This window comes from Colias eurytheme, chromosome 12 (genome assembly GCF_061535395.1).
Source record: "Colias eurytheme isolate Ceu_HAF_F1 chromosome 12, ilColEury1 Martin Lab GWU primary, whole genome shotgun sequence".
NCBI classification, from domain to species: Eukaryota; Metazoa; Arthropoda; class Insecta; order Lepidoptera; family Pieridae; genus Colias; species Colias eurytheme.
In genome coordinates this window covers 4,662,767-4,681,794 of record NC_142991.1, presented here as the reverse complement: position 1 = coordinate 4,681,794, position 19,028 = coordinate 4,662,767, and the positions used below count along the sequence as shown (strand labels likewise).

Below are 19,028 nucleotides of genomic sequence, written 5' to 3'. Positions count from 1 at the left end.
ATTTTCGTTTTTGTCATTGCGTACTAAGACCCCCGTAGAACCGCCATCCTGTTACAAATGACTCGAAATTTTGTGTCAGTATCTCCCGGTCTATACCACCCGATTTGTTTTTGATTGTGTATGACCGTGAATTGACCTCTATTTGGATGCGATGGGGGGAAGCGCGCCTGCGGTACGCCTGCGGTACGCCCGCGGCGCAACCGTGGCGTGCCGCCTCGTCGCCTTTCCAAAATTCTTTCATACAAAATGTATAAGAAGGACGTGGTGCAAAACAGATTCAAGAGGTGCGCTTATGGCACGCCCGCGCCCGCGCTGCTTGTGTTTGACCCGCGCCTTATAGACATTCATTGTTTGTTTCGCTGAATAACTATCGATCTGAAATAACCGGTCTATGAATAAGATAAATGTATTTCATTGAGCAGCCAATACAAATAGAGAATAGTAGTCAGTTATAGACTACCATCTATTGCTAATTTTAAAAAACCCAATGACCATAGACGCACTCTGATTAAGTTTGATTGGAGATTATACCAAATCTGCAAATTGAATATTTGCTGCTATTAGGGTACCTTTTTATTATTATAATTTAATTTCAACAATAATAATCAGGTACCTGATTGTACCTACAGGCACAATTTAGCTGAATGAACTACCTACTTACTATAAAGTATCTAAATATTAGGTTACAACTTAAAGAGTGCAAGCCCTTAAAGCGCATCTTATGATGTTTTAATTAAATGAAATTTGTATGCATCTTCCCATTATCTCTAGATCGGATGGAGTTTATGAAGCAAGAGCGTCGGCACCTGCGAAGCCATCCGTAACGATGAGCTCAGTGACGCCCTTTTTTAGTTACCACATAACAAAGGTTCCACCAATTTCTTTAGCCGATGCTAATTATCATAACAATGTCCGGTCCGTAGTATCTTTGGAATGATTTCCGACGTTTCGCAACTAAATAACGCACAGAAAAAACTCAAAGCTTTTATTTTTCAGGTGCTACCGTTCGTCAGTAACGTTAAGTACCTTTTTATTTTGGTAGCAAATAACTAAATAAGCCTTGGTAATAGGTATATAAAAAAAACATTTTACAAGCTAAATATCTAAATTTAAAGTCAAGTAACGAAGGAACAAACCTACAATCAAAGAATTTTCTTTTCTTTTATTGTAGGTTATTATGGTAATTAGGATTTAGATAGGAAAACTCATTCACGCGCGCGGATGAAACCTCGGGGCGCAACTAGCAACAACTAACAAACATTAAGTAAGCAAACAATTTATCGACTGAAATACAAAAATTGTGTATGCCGTTTGAGTAAGTTTACGCAGAGCAAACAAGAAAATGTCGATAAATTTCTTATTTCATAATTACTCGTCAAATTACCAACGCTAACCTATTTCATCAATAACTTTATATTAGAAAAAAAAACAAACATATCAAAATTCATAGAGGTAGAGTCAGTTACAGTTTAACTTTTTATTTTTTCACTGAGACATCGATTTTAATTAGGTACCTACCTATAAAAGTTTTAAGTTACGAATTACGCATATTTATGATTTATTCAAACAATGCATTTTTACACTACAGCTGTCTACTGCTTCTACAAACGTGATGGTAGGTGTGGCGTTGCGTTGTTAAAATATTTGTTTTAATTTATATTATACTAGCAATGCCCTGCGATTTCACCCGCATAGATAGCGATATCGTTACAGTGAAAAGTCTACTATAGGTCGGACTATAGGTTTAATTTTTAATCACATGAAAATCACCTTTAGCGGGACGGGGTCCCGCACTACGGCCTTTTTTTTTAGTGCGGAAATGTTTCATAGATACCCACGGCCTCCTGACCAAAACCCCACTGTGTTCCGTCAAGAAGCATATTGGTAGAATTCCTCCGTGACCCCCGCACTACGGCCTGCTCGAACAGTATACCTACTATTTTCTGTAGATTGACACTTTTAAAAATTCGTTATATCTTTTGAATGGAATATCCAATTCTTTTCATTTAAAAAGTATTTTGCTGGTATTGAAACAGTCTATAATAAAACATCATTTAATGGGATAAGGATTAATATATGTGTATGGATAACATGGTTTGATTACTGTCGGCGCTTCTATTTACTTTGAAAACGTAAAAAAGTTGTTGTAGTAACATAACTACTGAAGATGGACATATGGTATCGCGGACTTTCTTGTAGATATTGATCCATTCTATAATACCGTAGAACATTTTTTTGTTCTATCTTCAATAGATTCCGCAGCGCACGCGATGACAGAAGTTTTATTGAGGATTTTTTTACACCTTGGGTTACATTATTGCATTTTTGGTAAGGATCTCTAATTTTTTTGAAAATGCAATATAGCCTATGTTGCTCAGTAAAGATGCAGCTTTCTAATGGTGAAAGAATTTTTGAAATCGGTCCAGTAGTTTTTGCGTGAAAACCATACATACATACATACATACATACTTACAAACTTTTCCTTTTTATAATATTAGGTAGTATAGATGTATAATGAATTGGTACCGCCATCAATTATTTATTTATTAGAGAAATGTGATGAAAACTGAAATGAATGACGAACGCTTTTTTAGATTAGTACCTACTTTCACCGATTTACCAGTCCAATAAAATAACTAAAATGGCTTATTTGGTATTATTAATAGTTAGATTTAACCTCTAAATATTACTTTCGTTTTTATTGCGTTCTGGAATGTTATTTTCAATCAATTCGATAGCAATTTTATTCCATACAGATAATTTTTACGATTATGTAGGTATTAGAAAAGCTTTGATGATAACGCCAGTATAATTGTAATGCAATACATTGTTGTTGAATGTTTTATGTTATATATTTTTATCGTCAGTGTAATATTATATGGGTGGTGTTAACTTTGTATACTTTTGTAATATTAGTTCAAAGTTTAAACATCTATGTTAAAAAAGCTAAGCCAAGTTTAAAGTCAGAATTTCTGTAAAAGCGACACACTTTCCCATATTTCCTAATTTTCTTCGTTAACTGTTTAAAATTTTCCCTCTCAAAAACTTCTCCGTTCCAATCTCTCTATTTATTTCAAACTTATCCGCTCCTATTGGTCTTAGATTGATGATATAGCCTTTTAGCCTATATAGCCTTTTTTGATAAATGCTGACAAGCTGGAAGAAATTTTCAAATCGGACCCGAAGTTCCTGTGATTAGATTAGCGCGCTCAACCAATCAAACAAACAAACTCTTCAGTTTTATAATATAGGTATTATAATGATTATTGATTATCGTAAAAACGTTAACTTTACCACACTTTTTAATTTAATTAGTTGGAGACGTTGGAGTATCAACATTATTTGAATTATGCTTTATGATTTCAAATTTCAATATTCGAAGATCAATAATCTGTAAATCTGTAATTTAAATGTGTAATATAAGTAGATGTGTGTATTGTGTATATATGTAGCTCTATAACATTCATCTATAAAATAGCATCGTTATACAATGTCAATAAAATGTTCAATTTCCAGTGCATTCTCTGAATCGCAAAGCAATTGAAATCATTAGAGCTGCGCGTGCCGTCGACACGTTTTTGCCTCCATCACATCAGTGCGGTCCGAATCGAATGCAGTGATTGATGGCCAACCTTCCGCGTGCTCTCATGACATCACGACTATATGGATGCTCGTTCCGAAATCGATATAAACAGTAAAGCTCGAGCCCGTTACACAATCGCCGGTGTAATCGCCCATGCAATTATGTCTGCACGTTCGACACGTCATACGGTCATACATCACATCTTAATCAACATTTTTATTCTGAGAGCATTGCCCTTGAATTATGGCGAGCTATTAACCTAATGTGTTATACTTGAAACTACTGTAATGTACTGTAAATGACAACAGATGCAACATTAATTTGATTTATTATAGAGAAAGGTTTGAACATTTTTTGGGCCATATGGCATGCAATTTCAATGGCGATTTAAATGAGGAAAGTAGGTCCTGAATATGATATTTAGAACATTTCCGGCATTTGAATAAAATAGAAGAGAAACGAAGTATTAAATTTAAGAAACAATCATGAGATTCTGCGGTTAACAATTTAGATGGTGTCTCCAATAGATGACAAACCGCGCAATCTGTTTGTTTAACGGATTTCTCACGGCAATCTCAGTTGACCGCTCGGAACCTTATTTCGATGATCGTATTTAAGTCGAAATAGGCTAAGAATCAAAGGCCGGAACAAACGCACAAGTAGAACATCGAAAATTTGAATAATGACGAGCTAGCGGAATATTTCGTTTTTTTAACGCTACGGTGGCTGCGCTGGCGGGGAACACTGAAGATATACTCCGAGACAACGTGATATCACCGTTAAACAGACGAACATTGAGGATTAGTCTTAATTTACCTCATTTCATAAAAATTACATGCCAATATTGTAAAAATTACACAAAATATTATCACATAAAGCGTAGTGTAACTAGTTATCTATAGTTTGTGTACTTAAATACCAACACTGCTTCGAATTTATTAATATCTGATATTAATTTAAAAAATAAGTTTCTATGGTGAATTATGTTAACGATTTGTGGTATTGTCGGCTGTGGAGAATCGCTTTAAAAACTCATTACAAAGTGTTAAAGATAAATTGTATTTGCGCTATTTGTGCGTTCTGGATCCGTTAATAGTAACGTAACCGAATAGATACGACATTTGTAGAGCATGCGGGACTAAGTGGAAACTTTGTACATAATATATTGCCTTACTTTGTTGTATAATACTTAGATAAGTGAGCAACAAAAATGGGGGTTGATTTTATACCTTATTAATAACGTAAGAAAATATTAAAAATATCTAATTTAAAAGTGTTTTAACGCCGTGCCTGCCTAAATTAGGTATATATATTTCGGATTAGGCGGCTCCATACACAGTGACCAACCTCTTAGACTCTATATAATACCTATATACCGAAAACTTACATGAGACGAAACTCTATCGAGAAAGATTAGTGGATAGAGTATGTACGTAGTATCTCGTTTTTATGGGAATCTCATTGGAACAATTTCACTATATTTTATTCCAGGAAGGAATTCTCATCTCACAGAACAATTAATAATTTCCTTTCCCCTTCATTATTTTCAGTACCTATCTATAACGTACACGTTGTTAATAATGCAGCCTGATATACATAGTATGCAGATACAATAATTATACCTATTAGAAGACATATTTTTCCATGTCATGCTAATTATGTATGGGAATGTTAATAATAGTTTTTATGTTACGGTATTAGACATGTTATCAAAGATACATAACGGTGCAAATTCATTACCGTTTATGGTAAAGGAATTGAATAGACCGTGTCTTATTAAAGTCTATCAAATAAAATACTCATACGCTAATTACTTTCAATGAGCTATCAATATTCTTAAAGACTATAACAAGCAGGACAGAACAATTTGCAATCTTGAACCAAGTAGGTGAGAATTTCTTAAACTAGACATTCACGTGTACCTACATGCATATAATATAGTTAGTTACTTATTACATTTTATCTAACGACGGTATTAGATATTAAAAAAAATATTTGATTGTAAAAAAATATATCAAAGGAACGCTGAGAATTAAAATGCGAGAGCTCGCCTTGCACGCCTCTAGATAAATAATAATTATTTTCATACAATACGACTGTAATGAGTCACTTCTTAAACGCCGTTACAACGATACTTCTACGCAAAATATTAGTACTTACACACGGACGTCATAACTCATATTATAATATGTACTTAATTCTCTAAACAGTATTATCAAGAGAAGTAATCTGTCACGTAGCCTCTGTTTAAAAAATTTAACCACGTTAAACTATTATTTATATAAGTGTAGTAGTAGATTTGTCTGAAGTTTGTAGACACACAATGATTAACCTAATTTAATATACTACTTAATTATGAATTGAATAAATCATGCAACCATGTTTGTCGCCGTGAGTACCTACTAAGTACTAAGTACCTACTTACTGTACCGTGCGGTTTAATAATATAGGTAACTAGCTTCCGCCCAAGACTTTGTACGTGCATCCCCGTTTTTCCCCGTTCCCGCAAGAATTTCGGGAAACCCTTTCTTAGCGGATGCCTACGACCTAACATCTACCTGCATGCCAAATTTCAGCCCGATACGTCCAGTGGTTTGGGCTGTGCGTTGATAGATCACTATATCAGTTACCTTTGAGTTTTATATATATATATATATAGATTAAAGATTAATTATAATAAACCAAATCACGGTCAAAAGCAATAACGTATCAACCTTATATCAAAAGATAAATGGGTTAGGTACTCACACTTTCACGTATAAAAACGAATTACATTTCGCTTCTTCGTTTTATACGAATTACCTGACTTTCGTATTACAATTCTGAGCGTGTACCTACACTGTACACCGTATCTATAACTTAAAAAGATATTACTAGAATATTATAATAAAGAAATAGTCCATTGACCCCAAGATAAGGGATCGTCACCCTTGTCAAAAATGGGTGCAAACACAATGTTCCTGATACCTCGGCAACTATGCGTCCTACAAAAAAAATCGTTGAAAAATAATTTACAGGTAGCTAATTAGTAATTACTATGCCCACAAAATTATGTTGAGGTAACTTTATGCCATGAATTGAAAATTTTAGAAGTTATAAGCAGAAACGTGAGAAAATCTTGTAGATGGTCATTTGAGGAAATTTTTTTTCAGACGAAAGAGACTTATCGATCGAACGATCGATGATCGAGGCTTGATTGACCGAAGACCAGTGTCGTGATGATCTTGATGGCGACTAGTCTAGTTCAGATAGAAATTCTAGAAGACCACGTAGAGAAGCAGCAATAGATGCCTATACTGGAGATAAATTATTGAAACCGGAAATAATGTCTTCCTATAATCGCACTAAAAATGAAGTGGATCTAATTGATAAAAGTGTATTGTTACTCTATTATATTGTTCACGTCCAGAAATTCAAGAAGATGGCTTGTAACCGTGCTCTATTATCTGATCTACCTCAGTGCCTTTAATGCGCTATGCATACATTCAGCAAATAAAAATCAAATCAAATCATATAAAATCAAACCAAACCAAATCAAATCTACTCATATCAAATCAAACCAAATAATTTATTTATTTCTCTTCACAGTACCCAATCACATAAATTATTCTACATGAAAATTATCAAACGGCAAATGCCGTGCAAATGCCGTGTAAATGCCATGCAAATGCCCAGTAGTATAATATAATTTAATATTTAAGTCAATAACGAAATATAGACATGACAGAATTGAACAGGGATGATAGTGCAGTACTTTTTTTCATAGAAAAGTATCAAGAAAATGAACCATTGTATAAAGCCGGCGCGGCGGCCTGCATTTAGCGGCAAGGCGGTCTGAAACCCGGCAGCATAAGCCGGCGGCATGTGTGGATACGCCAAAAGATCAGACAAATTAATAACATTGCCAAGAATTCTTTCCCTCAAAATAAAAGATTTCTTAGTTATTCCACACCAAAAAACCCGGCAACATCGACAGCAGGACCATTATTTTGATCGCTACCATGACTGCATTAAAGCCCGTAAAAAGTTTATATGTTCTAACCATTTTGAAATCGTTTGCATAATTTTTTTGCAAAATACTGATTACACTATGTTTTAAGCACGTTTTAAGTATAATTTTTTTTATCTCTTATAATGTGAATTATATCGTGTATTACGACTGAAAAAGAGGTAATTTTTGTTGAAGTTGTTTTTTTCTAATCGTAAAAGATATGGTTGTATGTTTTGTTAATTATTTTAAATACAAAATATTATATATTAATGAAGATTTATAAATAAATAAACAGACTTTTTAATTTATTTTTGTACTTTTTCTTGTTTTAAAATGGTATACCCTTGTAGACCACGCGACCTCACACGTCATTTTTAGATACGCACTACTGTAGGGTTAAAATGATAAAGACAATTTTTCTTTTATACATACATATATTTGTTTTTTATTCGTTTGCTTTATAAAATTATAATAAGAACCGACTTTAACAAAGTAGTATGTACATCACTAAATGACTCCCTTGTACGTCATTAGAGCAGTATTCTGAAGTTGACGTTAATGACGTCGAAGAGCGAAGTGTCAAACTCAATATTTTGTCAAACATTTAATTTACGAATTAATTCAGTCAAAGTTTAAACGATAAACATGTGCCGTGTGGGTATAAAAAGATCGTGATTGATGATAGAAATTTAGTATAAAACTTAACTTGAGATGTTTTATGTAAATAGTACTTAACAAGATAACTATTGACTTAAAAACGTTTAGTCTATTTAGCCAAAATGTTACCGGGATACGGTGCTGTTACACAAGCCCTTTTGGGCACGCTTCTGACGTGGGGGTTGACTGCAGCTGGGGCCGGTTGTGTGTTCTTTATAAGAGGGAAACATGTGAGAAAAAATAGCTTTTGTTTTTGTTATTTTACTTGTTAGTGCATGAGTTACAATACTATTTTTCAATTCCAGAGGAAATTACTAGATGTGTCTTTGGGATTCGCTGCAGGTGTTATGACTGCCGCATCCTACTGGTCTCTGTTAGAACCTGCAATAAAGATGTGTGAAGAATCAGGCATGTACGGTGATGAAGGACAGTATGCCTTTTTGCCTGTAGCTGGAGGCTTTTTGTTTGGAGCAATATTTGTGTTTGGCACTGATAGATTCTTGGACTATTTAGGAATTAATTCCACTAATATGATGATAAGTGAGTATTGTTTATTTTTTTTTATAAAATGATAAAATTATACTACAAACATTAAGGAACTATCCATTTATTATAAATTATAATTCCAAGGCCTGATACGAATTCCATGAATATTTAATTTATAAGTTTATAAAATAGGCAATACCTTGTGAATATAATTAATTTACCATTAGTCAAATATATAAAAAAACGCAAAACAAACTAAAAACAAGACAATAAAGGCAACAATAACAAACTGTTTTTATTAGACATGAGTCATGAGACATCCCTGAGAATAAGCTTTTATACTTTGACTCGGTTTACATAGAATTATAAAATAAATCAACAGAAATCCAGAGTCATAATAGTGACAGTATTTTTGACATTGGCCAAAAAGTTTTGTTAAATTAGAAAAAGCTAATAATCAAATTTTCCTTTTTAATATTGGATTCAATTTGAGGAAAATAAAAAATATACTGGGTAGGAGAAAAATATATGACGGGAGAGCTCATAATATTACTATTCATGTAGTAATTTGTTAGTACCTGAATCATTGCCAAAGTAATTTTTTGGTCATGAGACATCCCTGAGAATAAGCTTTTATACTTTGACTCGGTTTACATAGAATTATAAAATAAATCAACAGAAATCCAGAGTCATAATAGTGAAAGTATTTTTGACATTGGCCAAAAAGTTTTGTTAAATTAGAAAAAGCTAATAATCAAATTTTCCTTTTTAATATTGGATTCAATTTGAGGAAAATAAAAAATATACTGGGTAGGAGAAAAATATATGACGGGAGAGCTCATAATATTACTATTCATGTAGTAATTTGTTAGTACCTGAATCATTGCCAAAGTAATTTTTTGGTTATATTTAGTTTTTATTTTTAACACAATTACTTAGTTGAATCACAAATCAATCTATTTAAATATGTTTATATCAAATACAAGTGCAGTTAAAAATATATATACCTACTGTGTTATTTGGTAAAGGTAACAAATAATCAAATCTTTACTATTTATTTGGGCTCCATGACAAAAGGGTAAAATGAGAACCTATTACTAGGACTTCAATCACAGATCTCACAATACATAGACGTTAGACGGGTTAAATTTTCAGAGATGGTGTATTTCTGTTGTCGCTATAACAACAAATAATAAAAAATTGGCATTAAGATACAGTTAACACGGTTATAAATTGACTGGGTACTCTTTTGTTGCAGTTGATATTTTGCTTATTTGTAGGGAATCTTAGTACCGAATCGAATCGAGTCTGTCTCTACTAACCAATTTTTTATTTATTAATTATTATTTATTGTACATACATAAAAAAAATTGTATCAATGCAAAATCATGATTTAACTCCAGTTATTTTTACTTTGATTTTAATATCCTAGTGTCTCTTTGTTTGGATTCTGCTTGTTTCATTTATTGTTTAACCTCAGAACAAAGTAAATGATAAATAATGTTGTAAAGTTGACCAAACACAGCAGAATGCCTTTTCACTTAGCCTTACCAAATACCTATTGTTTGCAGAGGTGTTGAAATTTGGCAATCACCTCTATTCAATGCAGAAAACAATAACTTAAATAACAACTAAAATTTTAAGATATAAAAACGGCCCTATTAAAAAATGAGGAAATTAAGTTATGAAAAAGTCTAGATATGAGACAAGGTTATAATAGATAAAATAATTTTAATTATTTGTATGTTGCGTCCTTTAAAATGACGAGCATAGCAATGCTCCAAATGTGTTTGTCGATGCTTTTACAAATAAAATTTTTATGTCCTTAATAATTGTGATGTGCCAACCAGGATATAAACTATTATTTGTGCTAACTAAACTTATAGTTTTTGAATTAACCAATAAGAAAATCTTTTTCTATTTATTAAATTACTGTATATTAAAGTGGTAATCTATGATCTAAAATAATCTTAATTTTTTGTATTGTTCTAGGTCATTTTCATTAACACATTATTATTTATTTTTATTAAAAAATAACTGTGTGAAAAAACTATTTGAATATAATATAATAAACAAAAATATGCTATTGTAAAAATGGATTACTTTTCTCCATTGCTAATTCAAATTCAAGGTTTTTCAATTATATATCAACTAAGAGCTTTATTTATAGACTGCAGTAATATATTATGGCGTCATCATTTTTTTAAAATTTAAGTATTTTTTTTGTTTGCCAAGGTCACATATTTTGGCCTTGCCATAATATAGATAATAATTAATACAAGCAAATAATTTAATTCTCAAACAGACTACCACATATTAACATAATTTTTAGTATAAACTAAATGTATATATTTTAATATTTTTATGGCGTAATTATATTGTATAGTAAACAGTGTCATTTGTCTCTTTGATAAGGAACATTTACACTAAGATACTGTTTTATTGTTTTTTTTTTAATTTTAAACATTTTGTTCTTTAACTTGTAAAAATCCAAGTCTTTTAGGTATTTTGTTTAGTTTTATTTTACAGACATAAACATTTCCATTCAATACTTGTATTTTTTTCTCTTTAAGAAAACCCAAGGAAAACCCTGATTTATGGGTTATATCACTTATAAGTGAGGAAAGCAGCTTTGTTAATATTGTGCGTGTACCTAATCATAAATAATTTAGCAAAGATTAGTAGATTAGATAGATCTTGGATAATAACTATATATTTTTTATAATGATATTATTTAAAGTGTTATGTAATAGTATTACTAGTTGAGAATAATTTTAAAACAAATAATGATCACTTTTGCTAATACCACAGCGGCTTCGTGAAGGAATTTGATGATGATGATATTAAAATAAAATTAACCAATTTAAATATTCTGTGATTTTTTTTATATTTACACGAAATGATTATTAGTTCCAATAGGCGGGGTTTGTAAATCATTTAAGTAATTTAAAACAAATGACGTCTTAATCGAAACGTCTTAAATATATTTATTTATTCATACTTTATTGCTCTGAAATAACTTAACTAGGAACTTAATCTAATTATAAATTAAAACAAATGTCTTATCGCTAAATAGCGATTTCTTCCAGACAACCAGACAAACGGAAGGAAGTTTGAGGAGAGGAATAGGGCAGAGCATAAATATAATAAACTGTAACAATATATTAATATGTGACTATGAGATTATCGAGAAATATAATATACTTATACCTATTCACAATACATAGTAGGTATAGGAAGGAATAATTGAAGCCATAAAAATATGTTAATAAATATATAAGGCGATAAATATTGATTGAATAAATTATGTGAATGATGGAAAAATTTGAGAAAAATAGCTTTTAAAGTATCTGGGTATTGTGACAAAAAAAGATGGTAAAAATTTTCGAAAAGAGTTGGGTTATTGAACACACCTATTACTTAAAGCATATCTACATAGACATCATATCAAATGAATGGTAATTTATTTTAATTTGTATAATAATCTCTTTTATTGGTACTTGAATTGAAATTAAAAATTGAATAGTTATGTTTTACATAAAATAATGAACATTTTCGTCTACTTTCTCATTTTCAAATTTATTTTCCTTGAATATATGAGTTCAATATATCTAAATATGTATACCTACACTTTTCAAATCTATACTATGTAATATTATAAAGCTGAAGAGTTTGTTTGTTTGAACGCGCTAATCTTAGGAACTACTGGTCCGATTTGAAAAATTCTTTCAGTGTTAGATAGCTCATTTATCGAGGAAGGCTATAATATAGCTATAATATCATCACGCTACGACCAACAGGAGTAGAGCCACGGGGGTGAAACCACGCGGAGTAGCTAGTTTTGTATAAACGACAAAAAAGTCATTTCGAGAGTTTTTGGAAAATACAAACTCTCGAAGTGATTAAAAGTTCATTGCTATTTGCTATCGCCTATTTTAATTATAGAAGTCATTTTAATAGGCAACATTTGACGACTATCAGTTTTATCTTCATAGAGAGGTGAACTTTAAAAGTTAACTGACGCAAAACGTCGTTTTTTTTTAATTATAATTTGTTTATTATGTTTGGAATGGTTTATTACTTAAATCAAATCTTAAACTTACTTCCATAGGTCATTATTACTATCATTATGTAATCGTAATTGACGAAAGTTAAATAAATGTGCAGTTCTAACAAAACGAAATAATATTATTTTATATAACGAAATAATATATATTTTGTTGAACTGTCAAATGTTGATTATTAAAATGACTACTAATTATGTACCAATTCTGCTAATTGCTTACGCTTACTTATTCAGACTAGCAAAACCCACTGCAAATGAGGAAACTAGTGTACTTATTTTATTTGCAACTGTCGCGATAAACCAATATTTCAAAGCATATCTCTTAATCAAATGTGATCAATTGTACTCACGCATACAAAGAAAACAAGATCTATTTTATTTCATGATTTATATTTATATTATATCTTATCAAATATGCTAGGATAGCTACGACTCGTGTATAATCGTACTTATAGGTAGGTACTGTATGCCACTATGCTTAATATTTTATTTTTAACAGTCCCACTTTAACATATCATGATTGCATTACCCTCAATTTACATAACGGAATACAGGTGTCATATTACATCAAATGAATTCCACTGTATGGTAATATTATTTGTTATTGCTTATTTTTTGAATACGCTATCAGAACTTGACAGAAGTAGACGAGGGCATAGTTTAATCGCGTCGCGACTATTTATATGCAAAAAAGTATATTTTGAAACTTGAGCAAAATATTTGTCGATAAAATATTATGTGTGTATAATATACCTGTACTGTATGTTTGTTGAAAATTACGGAAAACAGGGTTAGAACCGCTTCCCGAACAAAATTAAATAAAAAATACGGAAATTTTTAATTTAAACATCTACAGGTGTTTAAATTAAAATAAATTTTAAATAATACAGAGCATATAAACGCCTATCATATTCGTATCGGATATAGAAAACATGATTAATTTGAACTTAATAAAGATATTTTAGATCAAGCAATAAAACGAGCCATTCATATTCATGCCAGAGAATGCTTTGAAAGTAATTTATCTTTTGCAATTTGCATCTCTTAATTTCTTTGATCTATGTTTCCTTGTTATCATGAAAGCTCTCGACATTTGATTTACTGCCTATTTGCATTAAGCGATAAGTAGGCTTGTATTAATATTGTTATATAGAAATACATAGTTACTATCATATACCTACGTAGATATTGGACATTATTAATATGTATTTATTCGTGATCTAAACAAGTTGGCACATATTTTTATCAAATCTTATATATAAAAATGAATCGCAAAATGTGTTGGTAAGCGCATAACTCGAGAACGGCTGAACCGATTTCGATAATTCTTTTTTTATTATATTCCTTTAAGTACGAGGATGGTTTTTATGTAGAGAAAACGTAAATATGTACCACGGGCGAAGCCGGGGCGGACCGCTAGTCATAAATAAAAACTTTTGACATTGTGTTTCATTGAAATTCTCCTACCTAAATAACGAAATATACGTTATTCCAAAATCACCATGTTATACTTTTAGTTATTTCTTTCGATGATTTCGTTAATGAAATAGATTACTAGATAATGAACTAGGTGTTTTTGACTCTTTTTTTCATAGGTACAAAACAGCAAAATGTGCAATTAAAAGAAATGTGCAAAAATATAGTTATGGAAATTGACATTGAATGATATTGAATGTTATCTGTTGGTCTTTTACCATAATATCTATTAAATAACACTAATTTTATGATACTTGCAAGGGAAAAGTTTATTTTTTTTTACTATAATTTATACCATTCAAGTATCGGTTTGCTAAAATACAGTAATTGTATTTCACTGTATTACCGATAAACTGAAATAATTGTCAAGTTTCTACTTCTGTCTTTCTGTAAATACTAAAAAACATATTATGTATGTATAATAATAAACTGCTTATCAATATTAATATGTAGAATATTTTCGCCCGATGTGACAATACCTATTGAATTTTTAAAACCCCAGTAAAATTCTCACATCTCAAATTAGTGACCTAAAATAAGTGAACCCTTTTGCTAAATATATGAATTGTAGCACGCTCGTTCCAGCAATCACCAAGAGCAAAGACTCCAAAGAGAAGTTAGAGGATTTGGAAATGATGACGGCGCTCAACAGGCGGCCGTCGAACCCGACCGTGGTTACCATGGAGACGCAGCCGGCTGAGTTCGCGGACTGCATATCGAATCAGCACACGGCGCAAAGACGGCGGGGGCATCATCAGTCGCAGAATTCCCTTGTGAGTATGGCAAACATATGGGTGAAATCATTCACTTGCTATCAGCTGACGCGTCTGTTTGATTGTCTCCTCATCTATAACAGTGACAAATTTCATAAATATTTAGTTCATAGATTTAGACGCACATATTCAGAAATTAGCTAAGTTACGATTACGAAGTAAGTGAATTCACTCTCACATTTTCTATATACCTAATACCTATACTAATAGTGATTGATGTTATAGTTCGTAGTAAGTGTTTTTAACATTAATTGTGTATTCTTCCGACGAATATAATCTATCTCTGTATCATGTACCTCATTTTACAATTAATTTTCGCGTTTGTATTATTAGTAGGGTAAATTAGACAGTTTATAGTTCATACTATCCCAAGACAGTATCTATCTCCCGTATCCTATACAAATTCCTGATATAAACATGGAACGTTCCAGAAAAACGAAGTCGGCGAGGGAGACCGACGAGACAGTATCAGTCGCTCACTGGAAGCACGCCAGTCACAGTGGAAGAGGATAATGTTGCTGGTTGTGGCTATCACAGTACACAATATCCCAGAGGGTCTGGCGGTGGGAGTCGCGTTTGGCGCGTCTGCTTCGTCGTCTAAAGCTTCTTTCCAGAGTGCCAGGTATGTGAAACACAGTTAACCCATTGAGCCCCGAACGGCCCGATCGGTCCACGACACAATAGATTGTCTATTGTGTCTGTGATTCCGGGGCGTGAGTTATTTATTTATAACATTTAATTCAGGTAACAGACAATAAATTGTACAGTAACTAGGATATTTCATATTACGGGGATGTTTTCTTCCGGATCAGCCTGGGATTCGCAGTGGAAGAGAATAATGCTTCTGGTTGTGATCATTATAGTTAACCATATACCGGAGAGTCTGATGGGTAGTCGTTTGCTTTCCAGAAGGCCAGGAATTTGAAGTTAGCAAAAAAAGTTACCAAAGTATGACTTAAGATAAATACCATATTGCCGGTATTTACTCAACATTTGCCTTTTGTTTTATGCTGTGGGTATATTAAAAGCCCTGCAATACTGAAGATAGAACCAAAAATTTACCAAGGACCTTGTCTAACATTTTCATAATACTTTAAAAAAAACCTTTGGTATTGTGGTATATTTTTAAAACTTCATAGTTGTATTACTTCCATTGTTAAAGGTTAAGATTTGTTACACATTTGACAATAATAGCGTAGGTACTAATAATATATTTTCCTCCAATTCATTTCGCAAAATGGTAAGAAAGTTGTCGTATCAACAACGTGAGTTACTTATGCGATTACATTTATTACCTAATGATATAAAAAGTGTGCTATTCTTATCAATTTTTAAACAAGTAAAAGTTATTCAAATGTTATGTAGTCCATAATCATTTGGCCCACATACAGTTTATTTAGAGGTTAGTAATACTGAGGTCGTATTCGCAACCGCTTCCCACTCATGACCTGGTACTGTCCGTCTGTTCATACAAAAACATGTTAATTATATTATTAACAGTAAATTAATCATGTACTTGTCATGTACATATTGGTATATTGAAATGTGTGATAATATTATGCTATTCCATTTACTCTCCTAAGAATATGAAATTGTAACACTATCTGGTTGAGATTTATTCGTATCGATTAACTTTGAAGTGATAGAAGTTTAAAATGCATAAATAACAATTGGTATTAAGTCTATTAATGCGAATAGCATTGAGCAGCGAGCGGTTGGTAGCTTACTTGTGATGTCCTCCGATTTCAATAAAACAAGTTGGAGGTTTCAGAACAAAAACTTAATTGTTTTCTGAAGCGATATATCTTCGCATTACCCACATCACATTCGCATTACCTTTACTATTGATATAATCGATGAAGGAAAAAAATGTGAGGAAACCGGCCTGCACAAGAAGCAAAATTTTTGTGGTTTATTCATGGGATTCAACTTTAGGTATCTATCCTAAGTGAATTGCAATGCACATTTAACACATTCAATGTTTTGGAATACAAAAAGCGAAATCGATTCGTCATACATTTAGTCGTAAATACGATGACCTTTACATGAAGGCAAAACAATACCTACAATATGCCACACCAAGATCTAAGTCCCATAAGGTATAATGTTTACGCAAAAAATATGCATTTTGGTAAAATATTTAAAACGTTTTGAACATAATAATGACGACATCAGTGTTATGGCATTTTATGTACATCACTTGAGGAATATATTCCAAATATGCACATTGAATGCATCTACGTGGATAGCATATATGCAGATTTATTAAAATTCATTCGACGCATTGCTCCTCGTACTATATTTGCATGAAAATTTAAGCACCAGTGATTTTTCCGAATATTCGTCTTAGTTTCGTTTTGGACAATTTTGTTTTAATTATAATTTGTGATTGTTTAACCTTACTAATCGTTACAGATCGAAAAGTTGTAATATGTCAAATGATTTTGCACTACTAACATGACATTAAGATGTAATTTTTGTCACTAACGCTTTCAGGCCATTATAATGAAACGCTTCTCTTGGTTTTCTTGACTATTTTTAAATGGTGCCTAGTTTCTTATATTGTTGATTTTTATTTTTATATGATTGCATCGAAAGAAGCGCCATCTTGTAGTTTATGTCAGTGTCAGATTATCTAAACACCACTGCCATCTATTGAAGATTGCGTAAACTATTTAGCTATCGTAATATGGCTTTTACTATGAACTATACTGTTTCATACAGTTTACCCATAGAGGGCAGTAGTGGTGTCGTAATCGAAAGGTACCTACTTAAATTCATAGATATCCTTTTATGGTATTGTTGGCGTTTTTCATAGACAGGAATTTCCTATTCTAAATTTATTTTTTAAATTTTGCATAAATAGTTGAAATCCATTATTATTAAGTATCTACTTATTTTTCAACTTGGCCATTACATAAATAAACAAAACTCATGCCACACTAACTCGTTTTTCATTGCAAACTGCGCAAATATATCACACCGTTCGACTTTTTAACTGTGAAAAAAAAACAAAAACATTTGACAAATATTCAACGAATGCGGTGCTAGATAAAGTTTAACATGTAAGTTGGTCGCCATTTTGTTACGTCAGAAGTAACGCGAGGCACCGGAGGGCGCCGGCATTGGTGCAGGAATTTCATTGATAACTCGGAGCGAGCGGGATGAAACTAGTTGCACTATGGACCCACCGTTAACTGGATTCCAATTAGTAGCTTGTGCGTCGTAGGGTCACATTCGTTCCTTTGAAGAAGTTTCTGTTGTGCGCTCCGACACCGACACCGACACGTTCGCCTATGACGTAGTAAACGAAGTACGTTTCGAATTTTGGGATTCCATGTTGCTATCGAATAAATGTATTTTAAGCGTTTTGAGTGGTTTGCGTATACATTATCTAAATATGAAGGGCCTTCTGTTATGTCGTCTTTCTATAAGGGTTTAATTTCCTATAAATTTTCGCCTTACGCAGCACAATACTCAGAAAAGTATTAGTTCCAATAGTCCCGTTAACCAAATCATGGTTATCAAAAGTATCGAGTAAAACAAAAGCTCCAAATGAAACGTTAGCAAAGCATCAGGAAACGTCGTCAGTCGGATATCTAATGGTATTTCTGATAATGGTTTGTTTGGCAGGAGCCGTCGCACGGCCACTTAGTTCGGGGTGATCCGACTGGCTAGAGTTAATTTCGAAACGTTTAACGCGCTGTGTCAGTGCTAATTAAAGCTGACACTCGCTACTGGCTGAAATTCTTTTCGAATGTTTCCGTTTGATATGTGAACATTATTTGGGTGGGATTGTTTTTGTAGTTATCGCAGAGATGGTGTGGGTAGGCTGTTATCCAGAGATCGTTTAGAAAGATAAAGGAAGGTGAAGGAAGTAGAGATAAAACTTTTTCATTATTATATTGTGTTATGAATAAAGTACCTAGTAATAAACATCTGAATAACAAACAATTTTATAATAGCGTATCCAAAAACCTAAATAGATAATATATT

The 19,028-nt window shown here is 32.2% G+C and overlaps 1 protein-coding gene across 1 annotated transcript in view; it reads left to right on the top strand.

Moving 5' to 3' along the window:
* The first annotated feature begins 8,168 nt into the window (after window positions 1-8,168).
* The window catches only part of Zip48C (Zinc/iron regulated transporter-related protein 48C), a 43,280-nt gene continuing 32,420 nt past the window's right edge, over window positions 8,169-19,028 (top strand). The window contains exons 1-4 of the mRNA XM_090108282.1: window positions 8,169-8,461; window positions 8,537-8,771; window positions 14,845-15,032; window positions 15,464-15,654. Coding sequence (XP_089964408.1) covers window positions 8,354-8,461; window positions 8,537-8,771; window positions 14,845-15,032; window positions 15,464-15,654 — 722 coding nt within the window. The 5' untranslated portion in view covers window positions 8,169-8,353. The remainder of the gene's footprint in view (window positions 8,462-8,536; window positions 8,772-14,844; window positions 15,033-15,463; window positions 15,655-19,028) is intronic.